This window comes from Sebastes umbrosus, chromosome 13, assembly GCF_015220745.1.
Source record: "Sebastes umbrosus isolate fSebUmb1 chromosome 13, fSebUmb1.pri, whole genome shotgun sequence".
Classification (NCBI taxonomy): Eukaryota; Metazoa; Chordata; class Actinopteri; order Perciformes; family Sebastidae; genus Sebastes; species Sebastes umbrosus.
In genome coordinates, this window is record NC_051281.1 from 5,281,097 (window position 1) to 5,293,942 (window position 12,846).

At 38.8% G+C, this 12,846-nt stretch overlaps 1 protein-coding gene across 12 annotated transcripts in view; it reads left to right on the forward strand.

Annotated features, from left to right (window-relative positions):
* Nucleotides 1-10,555, forward strand: part of dgkh (diacylglycerol kinase, eta) — a 65,167-nt gene extending 54,612 nt beyond the window's left edge. For 8 of the 12 annotated variants that reach the window (XM_037789383.1, XM_037789381.1, XM_037789384.1 and 5 more), the window contains 9 exons: nucleotides 1,544-1,657; nucleotides 1,744-1,878; nucleotides 1,973-2,133; nucleotides 2,276-2,381; nucleotides 2,651-2,743; nucleotides 3,191-3,310; nucleotides 3,512-3,617; nucleotides 5,193-5,323; nucleotides 6,755-10,555. In XM_037789383.1, the coding sequence (XP_037645311.1) occupies nucleotides 1,544-1,657; nucleotides 1,744-1,878; nucleotides 1,973-2,133; nucleotides 2,276-2,381; nucleotides 2,651-2,743; nucleotides 3,191-3,310; nucleotides 3,512-3,617; nucleotides 5,193-5,323; nucleotides 6,755-6,841 (1,053 nt within the window). In that variant the 3' untranslated portion in view covers nucleotides 6,842-10,555. Of the gene's footprint in view, nucleotides 1-1,543; nucleotides 1,658-1,743; nucleotides 1,879-1,972; nucleotides 2,134-2,275; nucleotides 2,382-2,650; nucleotides 2,744-3,190; nucleotides 3,311-3,489; nucleotides 3,618-5,192; nucleotides 5,324-6,754 lie in introns of all 12 variants that reach the window. The other 4 variants (XM_037789385.1, XM_037789393.1, XM_037789382.1 and 1 more) reach the window with 3 other exon arrangements.
* Nucleotides 10,556-12,846: the final 2,291 nt, after the last annotated feature.

A 12,846-nucleotide genomic window follows, 5' to 3' on the forward strand; every position in this document is an offset into this window, starting at 1 on the left:
GGAAGCAGGGAGAGGACATTTAGTTATTGCACGCTCACACAGATATACATTACAATAAAAATGTTCTCTCAAATAGATCTACCTGTTTTGTGGTCTAATCTTACACTTTGGCAGCTGATCTGCTATAGAACAAAGACTGAGTTTATATGAAAATAGTTGAAATGCACATTATTGGTACCAAAAACTGATGATAGATTGAAAGATCAACATGTCACCTTCTCTACGATAGCACTAGATGCAGTACAGAACATTTAACTGAATGTGTTTTGGTCTCCATCTAGTGTCCTCGGCCACACACGACAACGCATCTGATCATGTTGTTTGATCACTTAATCGCGGTGAAATGTTACCTATTCAGCATTTTTTTTTTGTTTTGTTCTGCTGAGCCTCTCTCTATGTACTCGGGCAGATGCTGACTCCTCATTGCTTTGACCTTTTCACGGGCAGTTTGCTGGCAGAGATCGATACCAGACTCCTTTCAGAAACAATTCATTTCTCACTCAGGCTGCAGCTAAACGGAGCTGACAGGGCAGAACGTCTCCTCAGAGGCAGGTTTTTACAAATATAGAAGAACGACAGAGATACGGGCTCACAAATTACATTAAAGGATAAGGCTGGTGATGTTTTATATTCTTCTCATTGTCAATACATGTCATGGAAAGACCAAAACGAACAATGACTTTATCCTGCTATATCTTATTCCTTTGTGCCACAGACTACGGTGAGATATCTAATTGCAAAGACAAATATTGTGATGGCAGTTTTAATAGTTTTCTATTACTTATACAGGCCTGTATTTGTAGTGTACATTGGGCTTTACTTCTACATTAATATTGAACCAGTCAGTCAGAAAAAAGTCCATTTCTAAGTCAACTTACCAAGATTTCTATTTTTAAAAAAGACCAATTTAGCTCACATGTATTAATATATTAGGTAACACATTCTATGCATTATAAACATACTTATAATGCATTATAATCTGCTTAAAGCACTGTATAATTATATTTATGAGCACTCATAAATATTCATAATCCTTAATACCAATACTCATAACACATTATAAAGCATTTTATAATGACTCATAAGCTCAAGTATCATAATACATCCTAATTGATGGTCACTCACTGACTTTTCTTTTGCAAGGATCATGAAGTATTATAATTTCCATTGTTGTAATACATTATAATATTTTTTATAATGCTTTATAATCACTGTTATAATGCATGGTAATGCGCTTATAAGTTACTCTAAGTGGTCATTGTTTGCTTTAAGTAAAGTAAAAGAAATATTAAATCTATGCAACAACAACACAAAACATTGTAAAATATGTTTTTACTTTACTTAAAGCCAACAGTGACCACTTAGAGTAACTTATAATCACATTATAATGCATTATATAAAATGATCATAGGGAATTATGATATATGATCCTCACAACAAAAAAACGTCAGTGACCAGCAATTATGAAGTTTAATGATTCGTGACCTAATAATACATTATACAATATAGATAACATACTGAATGTCGTCATTGTGTCGTGCAGATCTTCTGTGCCCCGTCATTCGATGATAAGATCCTGGAGGTTGTGGCTGTGTTTGGGAGCATGCAGATGGCCGTGTCCAGAGTCATCAAACTGCAACACCACCGCATAGCACAGGTGAGAGAACAACACACACTAAACAACAATGTGAAAATACATATAAGAGCATGTATATGTAATATGTGCCTGTCTACCCGATTCAGTGTCGAACAGTGAAGATTACCATCCTGGGCGATGAGGGGGTTCCCATTCAGGTGGACGGCGAGGCCTGGATCCAACCGCCTGGAGTCATCAAGATCCAGCACAAGAACAGGGCTCAGATGCTCACCAGAGACCGGGTGAGGAAGAGGGGCTCAGTGAAGAGCAGCAGGAGTGAAGAGGCTGGGTATTGTGTGTACTGTATATGTACTCATGCTTTAATTTCCCCTGCAGGCGTTCGAGAACACGTTGAAGTCATGGGAGGACAAGCTGAAGTATGATAAGGCTCCCTTGCGGCCTCACCTCTACCCGCAGCAGTCTGTGGATCTAGCTACAGAGGAGGAGGCCGCCCAGGTGCAGATGTGCGCCCGCGCTGCAGAGGAGCTCATCACAAGGTAAACATGCACTCCCACACACGAGTATCAGGTCTTACTCTACAGGCCTATACAGATAAGAAGAATCAGAAGCAAATCACCATTTTGCGTTTTTTTGTTATCATGAATGTTGCCCACTGACATGAGCTCTGTCTAATCACAGGATATGTGAGGCGGCGAAGACCAATGGGATGTTAGAGCAGGAGCTGGCTCATGCTGTTAATGCCGCGTCTCACGCCATCAACAAAACGCACCCCAAGTTCCCAGAGGTTAGTTATCAACACCAATCACACCCACCATAGAGTGGTCTTCATTCTAGGTTGAGCATCGGGATGTTTCTGTGTGTCATTAGCTGCATTTTAGAGATAAAGATGAGTTTAAACCCGTGTTTTCATGAACAAGCCTGTGAATGGTGTTTACGAAAAGGCCAACCTTGTACCACGACTGAACAGATTTTGAACTGAAGCTATTCAAATGCTCAAAATGAGAAACAGCTTGCAGAATTGTTAATAAATGAACTGTTGTGTCCCGTTTGCAGAGTCTGACCAGAAACACAGCTATAGAGGTGGCGAGCACCGTCAAGGCTCTGTACAACGAGACAGAGTCTCTGCTGCTGGGCCGAGTCTCTCTGGTGAGTCTTTATGGCGACTTTATCATTACATTAATTACTTTTTTTTTTTTTACTTTTACTGTCACAATATCAGATTTTCACTACATGATTATCATGGCCAAAAGAATTCACGATATTATCGCAACATCTATAGAAAATTAGAAAAAATAAATAATAATAATAATACTATCAGTCAAATTCATCGTTAACTAAGTTTATTGTGCGTTTTGTCTCTTTGGCAAATGAATTGCACTCAAACTACGAGTGTAGGGAGGTGGAGATAGAGTCTGTAACCATAACTGTGTATGTAAAATGATTTAAAGGGACAGTATGTAGGATTTGACCGACGCGAAAATGTCTCAATGGCATTAAAGGATAATTCTGGTTTATTATGAGGTTATATTATCGTAGTTCTCCTTACAGTAACTGCATGTAGTTGACCTTGGCTCGTGTTTCCCGCCCTTGCAGCAGTTGGACCAACCAGAGGAGGATCAGCTGTCCAGTGCTCTGCAGAGTGCGGAGTTGGAACTGGGCAAACTGGGAGACATCCCCTGGCTCTACCACATACTGCAGCCCAATGATGAGGAGGTGAGCAGGCTCAGCAAACACTGACACACATATGAGCATGTGTATAATTACAATACCAATATTCTGTTTTACGCCTGTCGAGCTATCTGCACACGTATATATATATATATACTGTATGTGTTCGGTGTAACGTGGCTCCAGGTAACGTCAGAGTTGAGTAGCTAAATGAAAGGCTATAGGTTGATTGTGCTTATGTACCAGGACCACTCTCTGGGTTACGGCAAGAGGAACAGTCGCAGCAGCATGTTTCGCATAGTGCCCAAGTTCAAGAAGGAAAAGGCCAGCAAGAAGACGAGTCCTCAGTCAGGTAGGGCTGCGCCCACGTTTTCCCCTCAGTAGTGAACAGACTGGACAGACAGAGACTGGGAGTCAGTCAGAGTCTGTCCCAGCTGACATGTGGAGCATTTACACTGCCGGCTCCGCTGCCTCATTACACGATTGTTTCTGCCTTTTATTTTGAAAGGATGGTAGCATTAAATCAGAATCCACTGAGCTCAAATAATTCTACATAAGAGGCTTAGCAAGGTTTGATTTGTCAATCATATTATGAAGTTTAAAGTATAGTAGGGATGTTGTTTTGGTAGCTTAGCAGCTACAGAAAATCATTTCACACTCAGATTATTAGATACTTCAACTAGTGGAAACCAGGACGATTAGGTGGAAGTGCTACCACCCTTCGCTCATTCATTAATACTGTTTATTACACGGCTTTGTTGAATACTCAATTTGGATTGGTCAAATATTGCGATCTACAGTCTGTTATTTCTTTGTAGCAGACCGTTGCTATGTATAACAGACCGTTGCTATGGACGCAGCTCTGATCTCGGACCATTTTTGTGTCAAATTATTGATTTCTTCAGCAAGTAGCCGTGTAATAAGCGGGATAAAATAACATATAAGCGGGCTCGCTGTACATAACTGACCACTGTGTTTAAACTTTACAAGTCCATGATGAAGATGCACATTCACACGCACACAAAATAAACCAACTTCTTCCAACAGTCGTCATGGTTACCCTTCACCATGCCTTCTCACTATCATCACATTACAACCCATACATAAAGGTATTACTTCATTGTAATCCGCTGGTAGAAACACAAAGAACAGGTGTGTGTTTGAGGTGATAAATCCCACAGTCTGACCCTAACCATCAACTCGCAACCCCCCCTCCCCTCCATTCATGCTCTCATCCAGCTGTCAACATCAAAAGGCGCAAAGTCAGGAGAAGAACAAGGCTGCAACAAGGGAAAGCCTGCAGGGATCTAATATTTCATTTGAACACAAACGAAAAGTCACGTAAAAAACAGATTTCTAGATGACTAATCTCTAACTTGATGCACACTAAGTGGGTTTATGTTTTTATACGTTAGTATATGTCAGATCAGGTTTAAGAGTGTGAGCCCTTCCTCTCATCGTGGGCTGGTTCTTGATTAGTTGGGCTGTATTTCCTGCAGACCGCGCAGGCTTCCGCCTCCTTACTTCCTCCTCTACTTTTTTCTGTGTGCTCTGATATTGGTGGATGATATGCATGACCCCCCCCCAGTCTTCCTGGAACGGCGTCGGCCACTGCCTTGTTCTGACCGACCTTTGGCCTTTGTCAAACTCCTCCCTCCTCCGCCAGCTGCCGCCACTGCTCTCCCTCTTCCCTTCCTCTCTGGCGCTCTCACTCCATTTCTTATTCCATCTTTTCCTTCAATGATTTACCACAAAACTTGTGCCCATTTGTGAGGTTATGTGTGTGATGACATATCCAGAGAGTACATGGAGTGTGAGAGTGAAAGCTTGTGGTGTGTGTGGATACCTGCGAGGCGCCCTGAGCCTCTCTCTGCTCTGCCCCGTGTGTGTGTTTGTTTTGTGAATGCGTGTATGTGTGTGTGTGTAGTGGAAAGATGGGGCCCAGAGGAGGTGGGCGTCTGGCTGGAACAGCTGAGTCTCGGGGAGTACAGAGACACCTTCATCCGACACGACATCCGAGGCTCGGAGCTGCTGCACCTGGAGAGGAGGGACCTGAAGGTACACGCACACACTCACACACACACACACACACCTGTCAGTGAATCTGTGTGAACCCTCTCGTCCGACCCACAATCAACTCTTTTCTCTCTGTCCACTGGGTTTTCTTATGCTCTTTAACCTGTCAGATGTCTCCCTGTTTTGCCACCTCTCGTTGCTGCACTGCATCGCTCTGCTTGGCTTCTACTGTCTGATCGTTGCTTGGTGAAAGAGACTCGTTGTAACCCACTAACACTGTGTATCTGCTGAAGAGGGGAAGCCTACAGGCCAGGGATGGGAGGGGAAGGGATACACCAAACCGGGCGGGTTGTTGAGGGCCAAAAGTAGAAAGTCAGGCAGTGAGTTTAGTTGTGATATTTGAAGTGTCTCGACTCTGATTGTGTGAATCTTTTAAAAAAAAAGTGAGTCCCTTTACACAAATATACAAACATGTACATATCAAACACTCACACATGTTCACTTGAATTTGTTCTGATCCGCGGGACGTTTGCGTGATGCCTTCTTCCTCAAAATGTTGGTGAATATCACCGTTGTCATGGAGACATCAGCATCAACGAACACTCATTCGGGCTGCACAGAGCTGTAAAAAATGAACTCCCCTTACACATTTGTGAGGCATTATATTGAGATTACATTGCCAGCTTGAAATCACCTTATAAACAATAAATGCCAATTGAGTGTATGTACAGTGAACTCATCCTAAAAAATCTATTGACCTCCATAAGAGCCCGACCGAGACTGGATTACAGTATGGAGACAACGCCCACACAAACCTCTCAGAAATCACCTGTATTCATTTTCTTGCTTGTTTGTTTTACATCTGACCAACGAAAAAATACAGCTTCATTGTGTTTATGGTAATGAGACAAAATATAGAGTAATGTGTGACTCACACAGCATCTGTCATCAGCAACAGCGAGCATGCTGCCTCCCCCTTCAGACTTTTAACTTGTCATAGTAGGAAAAGCACAGCAGGTGTTACTAATAACATTAACGACGGCTCTGTTCTAATCAAGTGTCACATTAAGTCATAACAGTGTGACAGTGAGCCAGCACGTCTCAAGTCTTAACCTTCAAGTCTCAAACAAGTCCCAAGATATTGTGGTGAGAATCAAGCAATTCAAGTCGAGTCATATGAAATTGTGATGATCTACCCCAGTTTACCCCGTCCCGAAGTAAATGCTGACCACCCCAAATATGAAATGATTTGGTAGATGATCTGCTAGAGGAAAACGTCAGAGGATCACCAAAGTCTTTATGGTATCGTGGATATCTGTACCGAATAAAATGGCAATCCATCCAACAGTTGTTGAGATATTTCAGTCTGGACCAAAGGTCACCTTAAAGGCCGGTGTTTGGCTATAATACTTGACTTGCAATATAAATGTCTCCATGTGTTTTTAATGTATTGGGTTTCTTGTCTCTCTTTAGGATCTGGGGATATCGAAAGTGGGTCATATGAAGAGAATTCTCCAGGGAACTAAAGACCTGGCCAAGGCCTCTATGGTTGACCTCTAACCCGGAAGCAGACGCTACCGGAGAGGGGGAAATAAAACATTCCCCTCACATCAGTGGAAGAGTTTGGGAGCACCGCAGGCAGTGAAGGAGAAGATAGGCATTCGAGGAGAGCTGGATTTTTATCCCTCTGCTGAGGAAGCCTCTGTGATGTTGTTACCAAGATACATTAGTGCGTTCGTTTGTGCTTTGGTGCCAAAATGACTGTCGAGAAAAGGCGGACGGAAATGCAAAAGGAAGTCATGGATCTTCACAAAACAAAACAAAAAAGCCATTTCTAAGTTAATAACCATTCATAGCACACAATCAGGTATGCAACTAACCATACTGTTGACTTGTTGTTTGAGTTGTGATAACAAACTAGTAGCAAAACCAGGACTTCCATGAGTGTGGGATTTAGCTTCAGTTCGGTAGCGTGTAAAACGTGGGATGCTTAGCTGGATCTCTGGCTCACATCACAGAGCAAAGCAACCTGCGGATTTCTGCTGCTCGGTGGAGACGGAGAAGATAAAGATGTAACATCACAGTCTGGGTGGTTAATCTGGAAGGTGTGGTGTCTGAAAACAGTGGGATACTGTCGCATGCTATGCTTGCTCAACTTTAGATATGTTTAATTGCATGATTAGTGTCTTGATTTTTTTTGTGTGTGTGCAAAATAACACTTGAACAAGTTTTACATGACTTTTAAGTATTACGATGCCATTTTGTTACTACTGAAAGCATCCCTTTTTTTTGGTCTAAATCCAACCTTTTTTTTCTAGCTTTAATTTATTTCGTTTGCATGATAATGACGTGTCAAAGATTTGTGCCATATTTTCAGTTATTTAGTGTAAAAATGTGCTTTATTGGTAGAAGTCATAAGAAGTTTTTTTTTAAAAAGCTGTTGAGGTATGAATATATGGAATTAATATCTGTAAGTTGACACGTTCTTTGTGGATGTGATATCAGTACCAAAGTGAATGTGTAAGAAAATCATCTGATGGCTTTGTTCAGGTCGCGACTCTTAATTTAATAGGCCAGTAGGTCTTTAGTTGTTAATTCCATTTAAGGTGGGAGAGAGATTAGTGTTAGTCGGGAAGAAAGTACAATAAACTGTAGGGTCGTTGAGGTTTTTTTAAGGAACACTTAAAAGGCACTTTTTACTTCTTGCTTTATGCAAGTGCAAATACTCATATCATTACATAGAATTAACGATTCACCTCAACTTTTTAACTTTTGGCAATTTAACACAGTATTTAACACTAACGAGAATAGCAGTTAGATATGGGTTTTTGAATATGTAATAGAGCAGTTGATCTGCAGCCTGCATAGCGTCGTTCCAGTGCAGCTTTGTATTCTTTTCTTCAAATTACAAGTGAGACGTTGATAGAACACTACTTTTACTTGTTAGTTTCTTTTTAAGACTGGTGGCATTACAGGGTATATTTCTATATGTGATGCTAAGTTTGTATATACATATATGCACTGTATATATATATATATATATACCAGTGTATGCAAACAATGTTTGTAAGTGTCGTAGTCGAATGCATTTGTAGATTGCTGACATGGCATGCATTGTCAACAGCTTACACATTTGATTGTGTATATTACACCATAACAATTGTGTGTTGTTGATTTTGTTCTAATCTCTTGTACATGATAATGCTGTTGTATTCTAATGATGGTGCAATATTTTATCTCTTGTTTTGATACTGTCTCTGCAGCTTTCCGACATGATGTTTCTCAATGGGAAAAAAAAAAAATAGAGTTTTTTGTATACCTCCTCGAGGTTTGGGGATTAGATTTTAAAAATTCAGGCCCGTAGACAGACTGCTTTTTTCTTACGGACTCCAAATTTCTTCCAGCGGTTCACTAGTTTGTAGTTTTGCTCCTCTGTGCTTCCAAGACGATACACTAAAGTAGGACTGTGTCGGTGAATGAGTAGAGTGGGCAGACATGACTGTTGTGTTAACATGTATCACAATGTTTTTGTGTGCGTGTGTCTACTACAACAGTGGCATATTATCAGCAATTGTATACTTACCATTGCCAACTAATTTTATCATGTAATTTCAACTCTGATAGTTTTCTGCCTTTTGGAGAATAATGTTGCCTGTATGTTGGTTTTAATTCTGCCTTTTCACCTCAAAGAGTTTTCTGTTAAGGATTAATTTAAAAAAATACTTTTTTTTACTATATATTGCAGCCGATTAGACTTCTCTCTGTTGCTATTAAATAGGCGTTATCAGTCGCTATAAGCACCATAGATGTGGCTCAATAGGGGCCTACTACACCCAATATTAGGTTTTATCATCTATTCACATGGTAGGCGCACATAGTGCCCCATAACGCCTGTTAGATGGCCTGACAGCAGTCGGATTGGGTGACTATTGAGTGCTACATTTCAACATGCGCACAAGTTTTCAGCTTTCATCAAAGTATCCTCAATAATACTAGAATGTGAGAGGCTGAAACTTCATGTGTTGTCTCAAATATCCCACCAGAGGGCGATCTATTACATATCACCTCGTCACAGTCCCTGACTCACATTGTCAAACAGCATTTTACTGTTTGCTTATGCCAACAATCAGTTGTGTCAGGCTACTGTGTTCATGGCGCTAATTGGCGTGCAGAAATTAAGAAGCATATCAATCAAATTCCAATCCAAGATACATTTTTTCATGTATTGTTCATTCTGCAACTCTTAGCCAAAGAGAGGTTAGTTGCTATAAACCGCAAGAGATTATTTCCAATTTTATTGCACCTCTACCTGACTTAAGAGACGTTTATCCTCATGGACACAACTCTGCCTTTTATTCAGTTAGTACATCAGATTCATTGTTAACTATATTTGACGACAGTTATGTTAGCCAGAAACTCTGGATAATATAAGCCTTTCCGTTAGTATGTGCTTTAAATGGAGCAGTATAGTAGAGCTGCTGTACGCTGCCTTGTTCCTGCAGTGCTCGTTGAGTTTGGCCTCGAATCCATTTAATCTCCATCATCACCAAACTGAATCCACTAATAACCGCTGCAGCTCCTGAGCTGATTCCGTCTACGTCTCTGTTATCTGTGTGTCCAAAGTGTCTGCCTGGTTCTCTAAAATCTCAAATGCTTCGGCCCCAGACGAGACAACGCTTGACCTTTCCATACAAAAGTGGAAGTAGCCACCTTTCTCCCTTGCTGTGTTTTCCAGTGGTCTGTAAATAATGCTGCAAACTGCCTGGTTTTCTAAGACCAACGAAACCCATGCAAGGTTCCTCCAAAAGACAGGATAACATATAAGTCTTTGACGTGGTTCCTATAAAGTGATGGGAGAAAAGTGAGTTTCATTTGTTTACATTATGTTTACAATGGCACAGTTTTAATTTTTAAGAATATATATGTAGGTATAAACAATATTTGCATATTTATTGCCTAAGGTTAAATGACATGATGTGTATTGTGTTTTCACATTTGGAATATAATGTTACAGTTGTCACCTGTATTACTATCTGGATGATTTTTGGTAAAGTAGTTGATCATTTTTATGACTACTAAGTGACTGTTTTCTGTGCCTTTTTATGGTTAGAATGCATGGTTAACTATTTATTACAATTTGGAGTCACTATGAGATGTGTATTTTTGTATTCTGAATAAATAAATGGTTCAGCTTTTGTTGTACATTTTTAAGGTGCCTTAAAACAGGCTACCTATTCATATCTCTCTTCTTCAATAAAACCAAATACATATGCAGCGTGTTTCGGCCTCATTCTGTGTTGATTTCACTTCCAGGAAAAGAACCCGTGTTATGAAATGTGAAATATCTTAAGGGGATAAAGTATGTTCCAGTTGAGTGTATATAGATATTTCATAGCAGTTTCGCCTCCTCTCAAATGAAAAAAACCTTCTGTTCACAGTGTCTCTGTTGTGTCATAGGATAAATCAGTTGTGGCAAACAAATTCCTTGTGGCATGTCAAAGTTTCAAGTGTTGAATAGCGACATTGTGACTTAAGACTGTGGGCCATCTGTGACATTTGAAGTTCTTCTGGTACACCCACATCCCTGAGCATTTTTCTCTCCACATCCTCTCCTCTTCTCTCACTATATCCCTTTTTTTAACCAGAAATGTTTTCAGTAGCTCATTCTAGTGTTTTTTCTCATGTGATCTCACTTCATCTCTGGCAAAATATTATTTTTTTTGTACTGTCTGTTCCCATTCACCTCTGTTTCACCATTTGTCAAAAAGAAATCACCTCAACATTTTTCCCCCGAGAAGCAAAAACACAATTGTGGAATCTGTGGAAAGCTCATGGAATCTGTCCAAGCTCCATATATTGTGGCTGTTGATGTGCCCAGAGGAAACAAATGTTTCCAGGACGAGCAGGTTTTGCTCACATTTTTTTTTTTTTGAGATGCACACATGAAAATAAAAGAAATGAAAACATCTGTGATTTTAAGGAAATGAAAACATATGCATCCATTTAGTCATCAGGCTTGAGTTATAAACCCTTTCAAGGTCTCACAGAATAGATTTTTTATTGCATTTTTTAGTTCATTTAGGCAAAAACAACAACAAACAATGCTCTTTTCATCCGATTATTGGCCTTTACCAAACGGTCGAGATGTCAATAACTTCCTGAGATGGTTTGGTTTTTTAAATCTGAAGTGTCATTAACAAGATCTACTCAAAATGTGGTCAACCAAATGGTTGGACAACCCATTAAAGCGTCAAAACATAAATTGCGGCTTGTTTTTAACTTTGCGGGTCCCTCCTTCTTTAAATTGGGCATTTTAGTCTCCTTTCCGGTCACCACCACCAATAAAAGAGCTTTCATTTCCTTGTAGGCATTTTAGATGCAGTCAGTTTCCTACAACAAATATGTTACATAGTTTATGTGAAGGACTGAACAGTGGGCCATGTAACAGATTCACAAGACTATTAATTACATGGGAAGAATGCAAATAACTAAACATTAATAAATGACACAAGAGCATAGCATCAGGAGATTCAGTGATAAATCTGTGTGGGTGGTATAGAATTGATTAAAATGTGTATACACTAATGCATCAGCAGTGGCATTTAAATATGTGCAAAGTGCAAGACTTGAATAAATTAAATGACATATTTTTGCACGTCACTTTTTTCACTGTTGTATTAGTTTGTATGTTTATGTATTTTGTCCATTGTGACATAATAACATTCCATAAAACATTTATTTTTATTTGAAAAGTTCAATACAGTAGATTCATATACATGTTCAGATTTTTCATTACAATTCTGCAAATATATTTTACAATATAAAAATAATATAAAAGAAATTATACAACAAATAAAATGTAAGGAAAGGAAAAGATTAATAAAAACAAAATAAACAAACAAACAAACAATCGTGGACTGTTAAACAATTGGAATAAATTTGAAATGTCTAAACAATTTAATAGTTTTAGCCAATTTAGAATTGTTTTGTTTTAAGTTATCAATCATAGTCAAATGTGTTTTAAAATCAGTATATTTAAAAATAAAAAGGAGGGTATTCTTTTTTTTTTCAATATTATATTTATCATTTTTTTGTTCATTATGAAACAACAGAACAAACATTCACAAACGTCCCAAATAGTAACATTCTCGGTACAAAGAAACGTAACAAACGTAATATTAATATAAAATAAGCCAGTATAGATAAAGGAAAAATATATTATATACAACAAACAGATAAATAATTAAAAAGAATATACACAAGTAAAAAAAAAAAAATTAAAAACAATAAAATAAAATAAATTTATATATACATATATATATACTCAGTATATACACATACAAAAACGCATACACATATAATGAATTAAAAAAAAATCAGTGCACAGTTCAGTCATCATCCTATTCTATCTCCCTATTTGGGAGGGTATTCTTTTAAGCCATATAATTTTATATGTATAATATTTTGCTAAGATAATAATAAAATGAATTATGTAAATCTCATCTGCCGAAAAACTGGGATTGTTGACAGTGAGTAATATCTCAATCTTTATAGTATGATATTTT